We start from the raw sequence: 17,788 nt of genomic DNA, 5'->3' as shown, positions 1-17,788 counted from the left end.
AAGGCCCCACACTATCTGACAAAATTCAAAGCTTATTGTTTTGGCTTATTTCAAAGCTTGTTTTGTCTTATTTTAAATCATATTAAGTCACCTTGAGGTGCCACCCGGAAGTCTGCTGAGGCCTCGGACCCCTAGATGAGAACCATGGCTTTATGATTCTCAAGAATAAGTCCAGATGTTATTATAATTGTTTGTTTCCTTATATATTCGACATTTAATTGTAATTAAACGTAGGCCTACTGGTAATTTTAAAGTAATTATAACAATGTATTGAGAAATACATTTGTTAAAAGTGATTGCCATAGTTGTAGTTGATTTTCTAGTAGTTGTCACTAGAGGCAGTGAGAGCTGTTGATGGTCTGATCTGTCATGTGCGTCACACGCAGACCGTGTGTTGATCAGGAAACTAAACGCTTTCATTTTGCTCTGTCTCTATTCTTTCTCGATCTCGTGGAAACAACCACTTACAGAAACTTTTCAGTATGGTTAAAGTTTCTTTTAACAAGGCTCTCGCCTTCAAGGATCCAAAGAAGGAAAGTCTCATTCTTGATGTACAGGTACTGTAGTCACTAACAAATCTAGTGTATATTTACTTCTATTGAATTGCTTAACCGCATTTTAGGAATGTTGCGTTCAATATTATTATCAATATGATCTCGTAATTAAGCCTTTTAATCGAAAAGTCCAGAAGTACAGAGAGTGTTCCAAATGTAGAAGTACGTTAAATGTGTTTCTTTGTTCAGGTTTGCGCATTAAACATTGATCAGGTTCAGTGAAAGTGTTATAAAATGGCTGACGGCCCAAAGTTTGTCAAAGACGGGTAACGTAATCACCCTTGTAATCACTAATACCCTGGTAAAAAGTTACCGCAGTTCTTTTCACCTCATTAAATTAATAATGAATTGAACTAACGTTACCTGCCCTTTTTTTAAAGAGTTGCCTTAGTCCACAAAGAAAAAAAAGTTTTTTTAATTCAGTATGTTTATTTCATTTTCATTTTTACTTTAAATAATATTTGATGTATTTTATTTTAATTTATTTTGATGTTTTTAATTGATACGTTTTGGTAATCTAATTAAAATTTTAACTAATTTACACAAGCCCCTATGGGATGTTTTTATTCTTTGATGACGGTGGTTGCTGATACCGAGTTAAGTGAGGTCAAAATAATTGTAATTAGATAGGCTACTATGGTATTTTGACAGAAACATTGGTTACCATGGTACGTTTTTGTAAGTGTTATAAAATGTTAATAAACTCATAATTTCCTGGTATTGTTGGATGTGATACTGCCTGAACAGACTGTACTGAGCTGTGTGTGTGTGTGTGTGTGTGTGTGTGTGTGGGTGGGTGTGTTGGCAGCCGACACAGCCTGTTGTTGCCTCACTGACATTTTTTTGTCTATTTTTTATATGTATGCTGATAAAAAAAGCTATTTGATTCTTTTTTTATTGAAAAAATATGAAATACTTGTGACACAATTGATACATGTGCCCTGTAATACAAATATATAATAGATATTATTATTATTGTTGTTATTATTAATAAAAGTATAATAGAATAGAATATGGATGACAGATACGGGGGGGGGGTATTTAAAGTTTTTCCTGTGTGTACTGTAAGGGCCAACTATTGGAAAATTTGCTGACAAGTATGAATTATTTCAAATTAATTTATGTGTGCAGGCCGGACTAGTTAAAAATGACCAAATCAAGGATTAGACTATGGGCCAGTGGTGCCGGTACCTCTGAGTATTAGGGGGCCACTTACAAAAGTAAAACTAAAATTGAGATAAACAGTAGGTGCATTCCAGTTGACCAAGTGCCCTGCAAAGTGGACTTAACCATTTAGCTGTGTTTTTCACAACACACTTTAGAAATGCTTTACGCTCACTAACAGGAGACTTCACTGTTATATATGTGAGTGCTTTTCATGGGTTGTGAAAGACAGACGTGTTGAGACATGTTTAATGTGTGCACTCCCAAACATGTTTATGATACAAACAAGCAACTTTAAAGAAAATTGGTGTATTGCATAAACAGTCAGAACTGCAAGCCAAGAATATGAAAGGTAGACCTCAACTTAAGTTTAGAACTAAACGCTATTCTACTGCTTGTCTATACCATTTGATAGTTGTTTTGATTTGATTTCCCTGCTGTATCTCAACTGAGCTATGGAAAGGTTCTATATAAATTAAACATTATTATTAAAACAGAAAAAAGAAAGAAAGAAACTAGGGTTGCACGATAAATCGCATGCGATATTTAACGCGCATCTAAAGCCGGTTCTGTAATCAGCGGTAAATCTCCATCACCTGCGTGCTTTCACATTGAGCAGCATTAACTACACAGAGCCGTTGTTCACTGATGAGCTGCTCAAAACCACGTTCATATTCGCGCGATTTTTTGCGCAGCTCGTCAGTGAACAACGACTCTGTGTAGTTAATGCTGCTCAATGTAAGCCCGCAGGTGATGGAGATTTACCGCTGATTACAGAACCGGCGATAAGATGCGCGTTAAATATCGCATGCGATTTATGTGCAGCCCTAAAAGAAGCCAAACGTCAAAATGAGAAAGCCCGCAGGTGATGGAGATTTACCGCTGATTACAGAACCGGCGATAAGATGCGCGTTAAATATCGCATGCGATTTATGTGCAGCCCTAAAAGAAGCCAAAGGGCAAAATGTTATAAGCTCTTTTGCGAGCTCTTCATTGGCTCCCTATTCATTTTAGGATAAATTTAAAAATCCTATTTGTTTATAAATGTTTACACAACATTGCCCCACGTTACTTATCAGAATTGCTGCATCCCTACAACCCTACCAGAGATTTAAGATCTGGTAATCAAAACCTACTTATGGTTCCTTCTACTAGGCTAAAACGCAGAGGAGATAGAGCTTTTTCGGTGATGGGCCCTAGATTATGGAACAGCCTGCCAGCGCACCTCAGAGCTGCTCCATCGCTATCGGTTTTTAAATCTCTTTAGAAAACTCACTTGTTTTCTTTAGCTTTTGCAAATTTATACATCAATGAGATAATGTGCAAAAAGAAAAAAAAAATCCACTGCAGGATATTAAACTAGGATAAACTATTTTGACTATTTGGATTAAATAAGTAGAGCACAATGAAACAAGGAGGTCTGAATGCTTTCAGTGGCACTGTATCTCTCTCCCTCCTGTATTATACATGTTATTTGTGTCTCCCTTTTTATCATTCTGATACTAAATTAAATTCCCCTTCTGCTAGTCAAATAGAAACTGCTTGATTTACTTTCTCTTTCAATTCATGCTTGTGCTTGTGTGCAATTATTATTTGAGTGAAGCATTTATGTAGATTACAATTTGAAGAATTTTCCTCTTTATGACTTTTTGCAGAAGTAGCTGACACCAAACTGTTTTAATGCCTCTCGACTTGAAACCAAAAGAGATGCAGTGTGAATCTCACTTCTTTTTTTTTCTTTTCTTTTTTTTCTGTTTGTCTCAAATCTGCCATTTGTCATCATTTCTGTCTAAAATAGGCTCTGAATAGACTTTTTCTGGGTTCATTTGTGGTGTGTCTCATGGCAGATGATATCTGCTGTCTGTGAGCTGTATGTGAATGTCTACATGGACAAGACTGAAAGTTTAGGGTGGAGAGTCAGGCCCTTCTGTATACTGTATATTGTACATAGTGCTTAAAATCAGGCATTCATTTGAACAAGGACAATGAATCTCTATCCAATAATATTCATATTTTGTCCTTTACTACTTTGAAAATACTCTCTGTAACTTGGATAGACCACTTTAATTCTCGTGTTGACCTGTTCTTTTCTTTTAGGCCTTGTTTAATATGCTCACATTTAAACGGCTGCATTTATTTGATTAAAAATACAGTATAACAGTAATTTGTGAAATATTATTACAATTTAAATAACTTCTATTTTGATACATTTTAAAATTTAATATACGTCTTTGATGACAAAGCTGATTTTTTCAGCAGCCTTTCTTCCAGTCTTCAGTGTCATGTGAACCTTCAGAAATGATCATTTTTGATGTTCAAGAAACACTTATTATTATCAATGTTGAAAACATTTGTGCTGCTTAATATTTTTGTGGAAACCGTGATGTTATTTTTTTTCAGGATTCTTTGATGAATATATATATATTGTTAAGTAATTGTTTAAATGTAATGTTGTAACTGTCATTTCTCTGTAGGATTCTGAGGCAGCGGTGTTGGTGCGTCCGCAGTCTAAGGTGTGGTGCTGGTGCTTCTGTCTGGGATTGGCTCTCGTTCTCTCTGGTGTAGTGGTGGGAGGAGCCTTCCTGTATAGATACTATATGCTTGAGGTGAGATAATTGATGTAACCATAGTGATATCAAAAACAAAACATCATAACATCTAACTTGTGTCATCTTGCATTGATGTTTATCGTCACTTAATTCGTTTTTATAACATTTACTTCATAATCAGTCTAAGCCTTGAAGCAGTGATTTTCAGCTGGGGGTTGTGGCCCAGAAATGGGTCACAGATTCACTCTGAGATGCAAAAGAAACTTAAGCATAAAATCGAGCACAGACAGCAAATGTTACATAATGTAAACTCAGATAGCTGGAATTAACGGAGTGTTTTAGGGCTGTCAAAATGGCTGAAAAACTAAATTCGAATTTTGTGCTTAAATATTATCAAAATTCGAATTATATTCGAATTTAAAATGCATAATTTCAGTTAGGGTAAAGAAAAGCTTTTGGCTTTTCTCCTGAGGCTACAAGAGGGCGCATCGAGCATATAACATGACTATCTGTGAAAAAAAAGTGCATAATGTTTAAAATAATGTTTATAAACCAATTATAATTAGGTTGCTTAAACAACTATAAACAAAACAGCATCATGTATGCATTCATAGTTTAATACAAACGGCCGAAAGCCAATCACACAGAGTACATTTTTTGTTTAAAAGCACGAGTTGCAGTGGGATGGGGAAAAAACCCGCCATTAAGTCTCGAGATATGTTTTTTCAAAGTTGACAAAAGTTCAAAGAAAGTTCAAAGAACTTGCATTAATTTTACATGGCTTTCCAAACATGCGGTTCTCGAGTGCAACGGTGATAGATGCGCGAAATATGCGTTCTGTGTGAACGGTTTGGTTTCAGTTTTGATGTAAACAAGATCTCTGCATTGATGTTCTCTTTTCCCGCAATATTTGTAATCAACAACGCAGCAGTGCCGCATCTATTGGCTTCAGTTTTGCATTCGAATGTGGATTTTTATTTTAAATTCGACGAATATTCGAAATTCTAATTTTTATTTTGACAGCCCTAGAGTGTTTAATACAGCACTGAAAAACTGGCAATCAAGTTGGAGTATGCAGTTCAGATATATAATCAGGAGAGAGAGTAAAGTTGATAACTTGACTTTCCTTTGTTACAGGTTCAGGGGATCATGGATGGCAGAGCGGATGAGAGGAAGGATGCACACACCTCTTTGCAAATGGTGAGTATAAAGGTAATCCCTTTCCACAGGTTTGTAGACAGAGAACACTGGAGACACTTAGGAAGGGAAGACGCACTGGAGACAATTACTAGAGGTAACTGATAGAGTTCAGGAAGTCTGGTAAGTAGACCACTTCATACAAACGAGACCAGACAATGAGGTGTGTGCTTTTGTAGCAGTCCGAATGAGTGAGCTGGACGAGCAACAGCAGATCTATAAACAAGTATTACGCAGGACACTCGCGTGCAGCTGTCTGTCTCTTCTGTTGACTAATCGCTAATCGCTTTACTAATCGCGAGTAACAAGTATGTGTGATAAGAATTCTGGTAAGGGTGAGCACTGTGATTGGCTGATGTTGGAGCCTGGCAATTACGTGACAGTACCCCACCCACCTCCTCGGCCTGCTCCCAGTGGCCGAGGACCCGGACGCTGTGGTGGTCGACCTCTTCCTCTGGGCCAAGGACGATTAGGGTGAGAGTCGTGGAAGGCTGTGAGCAGGGCTGGATCGAGGATATCGTCTCTGGGGAACCCATGAGCGTTCCTCTGGACCATAACCTTCCCAGTCTACCAGATACTAAAATTGGTGCAGTTGATAAGTGACCAGGTTGATCTGTCGGGTGATGGTGAAGGGGCCAGTGTATCTGCGGCTAAGCTTCTTGCATGGCAGGCACATCCTGATGTCTCTGGTGGATAGCCAAACCTTCTGTCCAAACTGAAAGTTGGACTATCCATCCATCAGATATCCGCCTGGATCCGTTGGCGTCGCACTGCCCGCATCACAGACCCTCTCGCTCTCTTGGAATCACAAGTCGACAGATAGGACATCCGATAGTTCCCTGGACCACAGGAACAAAGAAGGCTGGTAAACAAGCACACACTGAAAAGGGAGTGAAGTCCAGTGGCAGGCTGATGAAGGGAGTTCTGAGAGTACTTTGCTCCAGCCTAGGAATTGGTTCCAAGAGTTCTGGCGTCCATGGCAGAGGGTTCATAGGAAAGGTCCAAATTCCTGGATCGTTCTCTTTATCTGCCCGTTCGACTGGGGATGGTATCAGGATGAGAGACTCACAGTCACACCTAGGAGGGTGAAGAAATCTTTCCATACCTTTGACATAAACTGGGGGCCCCGATCTGATACTATGCCCTCAAGAATCCCAATGTACCTGAAGACACAATTGAAGAGGAGTTCTGCAGTTTCCATTGCCATGGAAATCCCTTTAAGAAGAAGCAGATGACATGATTTGGTAAATCGATCAATAACAACAAGAATACATGCATTGCCATCAGAGTGGGGCAGGTCCGTGATGAAGTCCACTCGTAGGTGTGACCATGGGCGATTGGGATTGGGCAGCGAATGGAGCTTGCCTGTTGGTAGATGGCACAGTCCGAGCAGCCTAGAACAAACCTTCTCACATCTCTGGCCAGGTTGGGCTAAAAGAAGCAATCTTTCTGCAGCGAGAGGGTGCTATTGGCCCCTGGGTGGCCAGTGCCCAGTGATATGTGAGCAGACTGGATGAGTGGGGTGCGCTGTTATCTGTGAAACCCCAGCAGAGCGTTTTTTTTGGAGGCATTGGAGGAGGTGGTTAGTTCCTGTGACCACTGGATGGGACTCAAAATCAAGCTGGGAGGCAAGATGGGTTCAGGTTCCTCTGTGACCTCTTCTGGACCTTGAAGACGGGAGAGGGCATCTGCTTTGACATTCTTGGTACCTGGACGATATGAATTGTAGACAGAGAACGCTGGAGACACGAAGGAAGGGAAGACACACTGAAGAATAATCGCTGGAGGTAATTGTTGGAGTTCAGGAAGTCAGGCAAATAGTCCATTTTGTACAAAGGAGACCAGATAATGAGGTGAGATGAGGTGTGTGCTTTTGTAGCAGTCCTAATGAGTGAGCTGGACCAGTAGCAAGTATGTGTGATTAGAATTCTGGTCAGGGTAAGCGCTGTGATGTTGGAGCCTTGCAATTACGTGACTGCAAATACTTTATGGCATATTAATGCAATATCATCTGCCACTTGGTAGAAGTGAGCAAAATTAGGCACAAGCCAATATGAAAAGGTCATATGACTTGCCTTCATCCTCAAAAATACAGAATTTTTCAAACAGCAGGACATCTATGGATCTGTACTTGTAAATTAATTCTGTATCAAGCTTTTTGTTTTTGTTTTTTCTACTATTATATTGTTACACTTGTGACATGCACCTCCCACAACTAACAAATTGATTTGCCTTTCGAAAAGTGTACATTTTGTTGGTACCAAACTGCTCTTTGAAATGTTGTTGCCAATTTGTGTGAATGCTGTATGATTTTTATAACACACAGGAGGATCAGGTGTTTGTCTGTGGGTTGAAGTACTTTGAGGAAGACTATGAGTTTGATGAGGAGGTGGAGGTGGAGTTTGAGGCGCCGCTGATGCTGCTTGAAGAGAATGTGAGCTTTTTCGAAGACGATGAGGTGGAGCTCATCAAAGTACCAGTCCCTGAGTTCAGAGACGGCGATTCAGCTGGCATCCTGCATGACTTCACCATGGTACAAAAATGCACACACACACGCACATGCACAGTGTTTAGCCATAACCACCATTGACATATTATCAGTCAACTGACATATTATCAGCCACACTGCTGTATTCATATCCATTATAAATTTAGCAGGGATGGACTGGTGAAATTTTCAGTTTCTGAGATTATAGGTTGCAAAATGAATATTCTTGAGTTTCCGGTTTCTTGTTAAAGCGACTCTGAAAATATAAGTGCATTAGTGACATATTATTATTTCACTAATGGGGGGGGTGTAAAATACACATTTTACTGTATTTTTGGTTAAATAAATGCACAAGAGACTTCTTTCAAAAACATCTTACCAGCCCCAAACTTTTGAATGGTTGTACGGTTATTGTATGCTTATTGTCACAAATACTCATTACATCAATACATAATAATGATTGGTTAGTTTTCACTGCCAAACAACATAAAAATTCTACAAACATCACCACAATTTTTTAAAGAAAAAAAAAAAAAGCCCCACAAAACCCTAATAGGCTGACATATTTAGATTACAGGACAATAAATATGGGTTTGTCAATAACTAATTCTTTGATTTTTACTTTTGGTCCTCCCTCAGTCTTGAATATTTAGTTCCGGTTTTCATTATAATACTAAAATAATTTTCTCAGTGTTAAACAATCTGTCTGTTTCCGTGTCAATAACCTTGTGTGTCATTCTGTGCTGTCAGAAACTGACTGCGTATCTCGACCTGAATCTGGACAGATGCTACATCATCACCCTGAACACCTCTATCGTCATGCCGCCCAGAGATTTCCACGAGTTCCTGGTCAACATCAAGGTAAACAGCCACATTTAATAACAGGAGATGCTGTGAATTTGTGTCAATAAGTGGTTCTTGTGTTGGCGTGGATGTATTTTTCACACAAATGCATTTCAGACGTTAGGTTTACGTTTTCTGTGTGTGTTTTGCAGGCAGGAATGTATCTTCCTCAGACGTACCTTATGCGAGAGGAGATGATGGTTACAGAGAGGCTGGACAGCACCAGTGATCTGGGCTATTACATCAATGACCTGTGCAAGGACAAAGACACGTACAGACTCCAGCGCAGAGACATCATACTGGGTAAGTGTACACAAACAAACCAAAGACGTTGTTTACAGTAAACGGTGGTTACGTCTTTCCACTTTCGCGGTGGATCTTGTTTTCAAGTTTTAAGCACAAATATGTGCATAAGTGAAGGAGGCGCACAGTATTTCCTCTCATGTTAACCGTATAAACAAGTACATTTGAGGTTTTATATACTTTCAAACTTCTGAAAGCTGAATGTGCTCCACTGCAGGTATGCAGAAACGTGAAGCTCTGAACTGCCACAAGATCCGCCATTTTGAAAACAAGTTTGTTGTGGAGACTTTGATCTGTGAGCCATGAAGAACATGAATCTCTGACGAAGCAGCAGATCTTCAACTCTTCCTTTAATTCAGTGAATACCTTTTCTACTGTAGGCCTTTTTTTCACATAAATGTTTTTTAAATCTAAAATGTGAAATTGTCTTTTCTGCACAAGGTGTATTACGTTTGAGTATACATGTAATGTGTGTCTTATGCTATTTTATGAATATTAGACTTAATAAAAGGACATATTGCGCACAAGAGCAAAAAGTGATGAACAATAGTGATTTTAGCCTATGTAGAAGTCCAATCAGAGTTTAAGACAGTAAGTAATTTAATCATTAATAATTTATTCCCATGAGATTGCTGAAAATGTATGATTTTTTTCTGTATCTTTAACATTTGCAACATCTACTGTACTTCATTTTGATACTATTCAAAGTTTCAGCAAATCAGTGTATAATGTGGATCACAATGTTGCAGTGCTAAAATGCATAACGTCACAATTTGAGGTTTTCTTGAATTTGCATTTTATTTGCAAATATAAATATTTAGTTTTAAATGAGATGGATAACCATACAAACAGAACTCTTTCTTTAAAATTACTACAAATTTTCCAATCTGAAATGACTTTTTGTTCTTTGCTAATTTGTATATAAGATAAAATAAGATCCTAAACTTTACACCGTTCTGTCTTTATACACAAGCTTTTAAACTTCATATAAGAAACAAAAAATAAACAGAAAAATCATACACAATGTTTTTGTCATGCTTATGTGACATTTTGTTAGGTTTGTCCGTATATACTACTATTCAAATATTTGGGGTGGATTTTTTTTTTTTTTAAGAAATTAATATTTTTTTCAGTATCCAAAGTGACAGTAAAGACATTTATAATGTTACAAACTATTTATATTTCAAAGAAATGCTGTTCTTCTCAACAATCCTGCATTTTCTAAATCATGGTTTCCACAGAAATATTACATAACTTTTCAACACTGATTTAATATATGTTCTAGATGTTCTTTGCATTCAAATAAATGCAAAATAAATCAAATAAAAGCGTAAGTCTTTTTGAAAAACATTTTAAAAAATCTTACTGACCCCAAACTTTTGAACGTTAGTGTAAGTCAAATGTAAAGCAAGCGGAGTTTGGAAAAGCAAAAGGGTCTGGCTGCAGCTGGCACTTGCACTCTCAGACGTGCTGATGTCACTAGCGGAAGAGCAAGTGTCTGAGAGTGCAAGCCTGAGAGTGCAAGCGCCAAGCTGCAGCCAGACCCTTCTCAAAACGGCAGGAAACAGGTCACATACTTCTGGGGAACCTGCCAGCCGAACTAGACTTGATCGGTGTCGTGTCATAGCTGTGTGGGCGGAGTCGGCGTGGGGGGAAACAAACAGTAGTTTCCCCCTCATTGGAAAAGCATGGTGTTGACTCAGAATGGCCTACATAAAACTATGTCTGCCGCTCGACAGAGCAACATACGCATAAAATCTGAGCCGTATTGGGTCGGACTGTCCGTACGGTATCTGTGACTGGACAAACGACCCAACGGAATGGCCAGAGGTGTTGGTTCCCGACATTTTTGTTACCTAATTGAGCAAGAGACAGCTTGTGAAAGTAAACATTTGTAGTTTTGTTTTGCTTAATTTTAATAAAGTGATAACGACTTGAGTAAAAGTCTGTCGTACTTTCTTATTGATATATTGAAAGTTTTTTTTAACATTGACAAAACGGGTAACATTAAGGTCCACTGAAGTGCCTTGAAATGCGCAGCGTTATTCTATGTGATGTGTGCTGCGGCTGCCTAATCATTTTCACAAATGCATGCCGTAAAATAAAGATAACATGAAAATATGTATATAAAATACCAGAAAAAAACATGGTTATTGGTTACTATCGTTAAACCATGGTAAAAACAACATGTTTTGCTACACTATGGTATTTGTAGTAAAACTGTGGTTATAGGCTACAATTGGTAATAAAAACGCCAAAAAAAAAACATGGATAGCCTACTATACTTTTACTATAGTAATAACATTGCTAATTTTCGTAAGGGATTGTGTATAATATGAAATAAATGTTTTAATAGTTTATGACATAAAATATCAGGGAGTGAGATTTATTTGATTGCCATGCGAAGGAGGGTTACTGTAAGCCCCATCAGAACTGGGTTGCGGTGCAGGGGGACGGGACTAACGACAGATCATTGCAGTGTATCAGTCATATACATCGTCAGATCAGTTTTTTTTTAACTTATTAGAGGTACAGAACGCCACAAGGCAACTTTTCGGCATTGCACCAAGCAAAATTCAATCGAAATCATCACAAAAAGTAAAGATCAAGCGCCTAACAAGGTCTCCACACTTTAATTCGAATGGTTTGTTTTCCCCCTCGGCATAAACGGTTATGACGTTTTTGTGGGCGTTACCAGCAATGCCGAACAAGTCTATACGGCTTGAAGAGCTCACTTGCCCCCTCTGCTGTTTAAAGCCCATTCTTGCATTGTTAACTTCAAATTAAATCCTAAAAAAAAAAAAAAGAAAAAAAAGACAAAAACACCAGGAACTTATCATACTAAACACCACTCACTCATCAGCTGACTACAGTAATGCACCCTGAATTGCTAAAATGACTTTTAAAGATGTCATGTCCACACTAAGTGCACGAAGAAGGCCTTATATACTTTTCTCTAAACATCATAAGAACAAAACATGCATGTCCGAAGTATCATAACTGAAAACTAGTGTACTTATTTACAGGAAACTCAATGCAAATAACTGGCAGCTGTGGAAGTAGATTTACTCATTTCATTAAAAAGGCCATTTGAAAAGGGGAAATTTATTTGAAGACACTGGACTGAGGATGTATAAATTTCAGCATTCATAAACAAGATGGCTGACAGTATTTGTGACCTGTAGTTTACTTTCAATACAACACCAGTCAGAGCCCTGAACAGCTCCTTCCACACGGATTAACCAGCAATGGCTAAATACAAATGAGGGTTCGGCTGACTCCATCAGAAGAGCAGAAAGTAAATGCCAAATTGAAGGTCTTCTGCTTGATTTCTCAAGGAGCTTCACATAAGCACATTCTGATGGAGGCCATTGGTCTCCAGAATTAACATTGGTAAGACAAAGAGAGGAAGGCAAGAAAATAAACCATTTAAAAATGGTCGACATTTCAAGGGAAGATCACTCCTTCTGAAAGTACACATCTGTGAAACCAAATTCAGCTTTCTCCTTCCTGAAAAGAAAAAAAGCACAAAGCATGGTATACTAGCTGTGTCTGCATTTTGTGATCACAGAATTGGATTTATTTGTACGAGATACAAAAATGTAAACATTGCAAAATAAATAGTTAAAACAAGTGACGCAGGACCAATATTCATGCTCATGATCCCGACATGAACTGATGCACTTGTCTTGCTTGCATTTTCAAGTGCAAAAGCATGATGACAAAAAAAACAAAAAAAAAAAACAATCTAGGATTCAAGTAACAGAAATGACAGACTAATGATACAAATATACTATTTTTACAAGGTAGTGATAATTCCCAATTTTACAAAATGTACACTTATAATATTGACAAATTTATCTTAATATTTTGATATGCTGTTATTGGGTATAAGTCTGTGTAGAAGCGCACAGCTCTCAGCACTGAAGTCTTTTGTGTTTTTGGATGGGCTATGTGACCTCCATGGCGACTGTGGTCTCTGATAATCCGTTGAGAGTCCGTCTCTCTGGTTCGTGATTTTCCCTGCAATAACAATCAAACATATGATTTATTATTATTATTTAAACTTATTTCAAATGTTCATTCTGTATTTGAAATTTAGATATACACAATGTCTTTATTTACAATTTTGAAGTTTTTTATTGTTATTTTTCAGATGAATTCTGTTCTTTGAACTTTCTATTCAAAGAATCCTGAAAAAAAATTATATATATATATAAATATTTATTATACATTTTTTTGTATGTGGAAACCATGATTTAAGCAGCATGACCATTTTTAGAAGAAAAAGAAAAAGTAAAAGAAGAAGAAATGTTTCCTGAGCACGGAATCAGCCTATAAGAATAATTTCTGAAGGATCATGTGACATTGAAGACTGGAGTAATGACTGCTGAAAATTCAGCTTCACAGAAATAAATTAAATTTAACATCATTATTGTTTTTAATTTAATCAAATAAATGCAGCCTTGGTGAGAATAGGAAACTTCTTTTGAAAGCATTAAAAAAACAGCAGCGATTCCAAACTTTTGAACGATAAGTGTACATTTTTTAGTACATATTTTTTAGGGATGTAACGATTCACTCAACTCACGATTTGATTCACGATTTTGATTTCACGATTCTATTTTCTCACGATTTCTCTTTTTTTTTTTTACTAAATGACATTGAAGACATTATCCAGTAAATGAAAAGGTGTCGTTTTATTAGGCTATTGCTGCACGTTTCTTTGTGAAATTGAATATAACAAAACTAAACTGAAATTTTAAAACAAACCCCAAATCAAACAAGTAAGTTACACAAATAAAAGAAATCTCTTAATATGAACAAACTAAGGCTTTGTCTGTGCTCTTTCCATTTAAAATTAGAGGCAACCACTGCATTTTAATCATGATCCAAACAAAGATGCAGCATACATGCAGCATGAGCAGTTTTTAATCTAAATTAGATTGTATAATTTCGAAATCTGAAGCAAAAACAGAATGGTCTGACTTTAGTTTTGTGAAACTATACTACATAAAACATATCAGAATGAAAGAGCAGACGAACTGAATGAGATGCAGATTCACTCTCTGACAGCAGGTGGCGCTTATGAACAGCAATGATACAGTGTTTCCTGGGTTACCGCTGTGAACAAAGCAGAGCTGTGCTTATGAACACTACTTTAATATGCATTGTTCAGAGGCAAGATGAAACGAAAAGATAGTCAGTTCACCTCAGAGATACATTCATATAAACTCCTACTCTAATTGTATCGCGATTTGTTTGGCATCTCAACCGATTTGAATAGTCACATATTTAAATCGATTTTCAACCGGCTCGCGGTTAATCGTTACATCCCTAATATTTTTTATTCTAAAGAATTGTAGATATTCAAATTCATTTTCACCCCCACCCACCCCTAAAAATAATAATACAAAAAAAGAAAAAGAGAGGAAAATAACTAAAGTGAATAAGTGCTGTGTCTTGGTACCGACCTGGCAATGTCGATGGCACTAGTGGGGGTGACTTTGGTTACCCGGTCCAGACTGCTAGCAACACTGGCCAACTTTAAGGCTGAGGGTGAAGGGGCGCACAGGCGTGCACTGTGGTGCATGTGGGCAGGAGATACAGTGCTCACAGTGCTCAGGTGCCCGTGGCCGTGAGGCAGAGACTGAGGGACGGGCAGCTGTGGGCTAGATGCATTCATCATACATACTAAAGAGCCTGACTCACCACCACCTCCACTCTGTGCAGAACGGTTCATTTTTGCTTGTCTAAAGCTTCCTGCAGAAGACAGAAGAATCATTTAAATATGATCAGCTTTCCTTAAATTAACCACCAAACAAAGATTTTGACACAAGTCTCCAAATAAATTCAGGTCTCATTAACAGTTTTGCTATTATTCCCCACAAAGTTCTATAAAAGTTTATAGTTTTAAAATATTCCCAAGAACTACTGAAACAGACACATTTTCATGCAATGATTCTTTTTTTATTTTAAAGGGGTCATATGATGCGATTAAAATTGTTCCTTTCCGCTGTGGATCGCGCTTTCAGCTTTCACCGTGGACGAAGCGGAGTCCAGCCCGGGGTCGTCACATGTGGTTGCCGCAAGCCCGCCGCCCACTCACTCAAGCCGCCCTCCGCACACTCTAGCTCGCCGTGTGTGACGCCGTGTTTCATTGTGAAAGCGAAACTACTTTGTTTGGCCTTCCAAAGTTGACCACAGCAGAGGCAGCAAAGTGTGCACTAGCCGAGTCCAGAGTCTTAGACATGCAGTCAGATGAGACGGTGTTCTGTGGGAAAAATAAATAAAACATTTTTTATATATACATTTATATATATATATACATTTATATATATATATATACATTTATATATATATATATATATTTATTTTATTTTTTTTTTTTATGAATTCATAATTACAGAACAGAATGGGAGTGAGGTTTAGCCCCATAATGCCAGTCATTTTTTCTGCGTATATACTCACGGGGAGGTGTGTGTGCAGTTCAGGTGCTGTCGAGTTCTGCTGGAGTTCTTGCTGCTGTAACTGTTTGTGCATCTGAACCAGCTGCTGCTGATGGGAGTGAAACTGCTCTTCTGTGAATCCACCTGCATGTGCAAGAATATGGAGGGTAAATTGGGGCAGTCGTGGCCTAATGGTTAGAGAGTCAGACTTGTAACCCAAAGGTCACGGGTTTGAGTTTCGGCAGGGATTTTAAGTGGGGAGAGTGAATGACCAGCTCTCTTTTCCACCCTCAATACCACAACTGAGGTGAGACCCTTGTGCAAGGTACTGAACCTCCAACTGCTCCCTGGGGGCTGCAGCAAAAAATGGCTGGCCACTGCTCTGGGGGTGTGTTCATGGTGTGTGTGTGTGCATTTGTTCACTACTCACTGCTGTGTGTGCACTTGGATGGGTTAAATGCAAAGCACAAATTCCGAGTATGGGACACCATACTTGGCCACACGTCACTTCCACTTACAGATTTAAGGGGCTTTAAGCCAGCAATTTAATTTTTTTCTGCTAGGTGGCAGTAAAGTAACTCTGAACACTAACATTCAAAAGTTTAGGATCAGTTAGGAGTTTTTTGAAAAATGTAACTTATTCAGCAAGGATGCAATAAATTGATCAAAAGTGATAGTAAAAATATTAATACTTAAAAACGTTTTGGTTAAAAAAATTAATGTTTCGACAAGAAAATCAAGTTTTTAATTAATAACGACATTAATAACACTAATATAAGAAATTTTTCTAGAGCAAAGTCAGCATATTAGAGTGATTTCTGAGGAGTCATGTGACATTGAAGACTGGAGTAATAACTGCTGAAAATTCAGCTTTTCCATCACAGGAATAATTATATCTAAAAATGTAATACTGATCAACACTGCACTCAGCCCTTTAACGTAAAGATGTGCAATGTTGTTTGTTAAATGACAACGTGTTTCCAGAACTGACACAGCTCACCTCTGAAGTAAACACTGAGTAAACCAGGGCTTAAACTATCTTTTGTTTTCACAGATTAATTACAGCTTAATACGTTTACTTTAAGTGACATGTAAGCATAACACAAAAACCACTAGGATACTTCACAGGTTTAGTATTCATTATCAAATTTAGCCTTACTGAATAATCTACATTTGTAATGTGCACATAAGCTACCGTTTTGCTATGGCTTATGTCTTTGTCTGAATATTCGTTTCCAGTAGGGGTGCTCCGATTGATCGGCTACTGATCACTATCGGCCGATAATCGCTTTGGGATGATTGATCGGCAGTCTCTAAAAAGGCCGATCTCAAAAAAACGATCACAAGCTGATGACGCACCTGCCGTGAGAAGGTTTGGCATGACATGCAGCGGCACTGTCTCAGTCTCTGTCCGGTGCAGGTGAAATAATTATAATGCTGAAGGTGAGGTACTACTTCATATTTTTTAATTAAATAACTTATAAATTCATATGAAAACCTTGTGTGAGACGTAATTTCACAAACAGCATAAGTGAATCCCCTTCTCAAAATACGCAAATGTCTTCAAATCACCACACATCGCGTCTGTCTATAAGCAAGCTGCACGCTGCACAGTTGACACAGGAATTGTCACTTGCACAATCGAGGCAGTGTCACATCGTCACTAAAGTTTATAAATTGCATTACTTTCTAATTCTTGCCAGTGTTTAACCATTCAGCGCTCACGCGCTCTCTTGGAGACTGCGCTCATGCACACTCTGCAGCACACACACATAATGCCAGGTTCACATTACTCCATTTGCAGTGCGAATGCGGTGCGTATTTTTCCGCGCTCATGTTAACAGATTAATAAAGCGTTCACTGCACATGGTTGCTGTCCGGCAGTGCGCTCTAGAAGTCTGCAGCAGAGCAGAGATAATTTCCGCACGGAGTCTATTGCTGCGCTGCAAGTGCTGAATTTAACCATTCACCGCTTGCGCGCTCTCCTGGAGACCGTGCGCTCATGCCCACTCACAGCGCACACACATAATGCCAAGTTCACATTACTCCGTTTGCAGTGCGAATGCGGTGCGTATTTTTCCGCGCTCATGTTAACAGATTAATAAAGCGTTCACTGCACATGGTTGCTGTCCGGCAGTGCGCTCTAGAAGTCTGCAGCAGAGCAGAGATAATTTCCGCACGGAGTCTATTGCTGCGCTGCAAGTGCTGAATTAAAGTAACAGCGCATTCTTTTGCAGTAAA

The 17,788-nt window shown here is 38.4% G+C and overlaps 2 protein-coding genes across 3 annotated transcripts in view; one reads left to right on the top strand and one right to left on the bottom strand.

Annotated features, from left to right (window-relative positions):
• The first annotated feature begins 370 nt into the window (after positions 1-370).
• LOC107675351 (integral membrane protein 2B-like) lies at positions 371-9,797 on the top strand. 2 transcript variants are annotated; one of them, XM_016469646.1, is made up of 7 exons: positions 371-557; positions 4,193-4,324; positions 5,405-5,467; positions 7,791-7,997; positions 8,703-8,813; positions 8,948-9,098; positions 9,316-9,797. In XM_016469646.1, the coding sequence occupies exons 1-7, from the start codon at positions 483-485 to the stop codon at positions 9,402-9,404; spliced, it is 828 nt and encodes a 275-aa protein (XP_016325132.1). In that variant the 5' UTR covers positions 371-482; the 3' UTR covers positions 9,405-9,797. The 2 variants fall into 2 exon arrangements, with proteins under 2 accessions (XP_016325132.1, XP_016325131.1); XM_016469645.1 differs by having other exon boundaries at positions 5,405-5,479.
• A 5,458-nt stretch (positions 9,798-15,255) lies between these two features.
• Positions 15,256-17,788, bottom strand: part of LOC107675331 (enhancer of polycomb homolog 2-like) — a 20,105-nt gene continuing 17,572 nt past the window's right edge. Inside the window, exons 11-12 of the mRNA XM_016469627.1 lie at positions 15,570-15,691; positions 15,256-15,372 (exon numbers count right to left, since the gene is read on the bottom strand). Coding sequence (XP_016325113.1) covers positions 15,256-15,372; positions 15,570-15,691 — 239 coding nt within the window. The remainder of the gene's footprint in view (positions 15,373-15,569; positions 15,692-17,788) is intronic.

This window comes from Sinocyclocheilus anshuiensis, unplaced genomic scaffold (assembly GCF_001515605.1).
Source record: "Sinocyclocheilus anshuiensis isolate Anshui unplaced genomic scaffold, SAMN03320099.WGS_v1.1 scaffold656, whole genome shotgun sequence".
Lineage (NCBI taxonomy): Eukaryota > Metazoa > Chordata > Actinopteri > Cypriniformes > Cyprinidae > Sinocyclocheilus > Sinocyclocheilus anshuiensis.
Note: the sequence above shows the minus strand (reverse complement) of the source record. Positions and strands in the feature narration are given on the sequence as shown.

Bases quoted from the DNA above. Each gene is read 5' to 3' on its own strand.
- LOC107675351 (XM_016469645.1), top strand. From the start codon at position 483: ATGGTTAAAGTTTCTTTTAACAAGGCTCTCGCCTTCAAGGATCCAAAG. The intron at 8,814-8,947 runs GTAAACAGCCAC...TGTGTTTTGCAG, and splicing joins AGTTCCTGGTCAACATCAAG to GCAGGAATGTATCTTCCTCA. The intron at 9,099-9,315 runs GTAAGTGTACAC...GCTCCACTGCAG, and splicing joins GCGCAGAGACATCATACTGG to GTATGCAGAAACGTGAAGCT.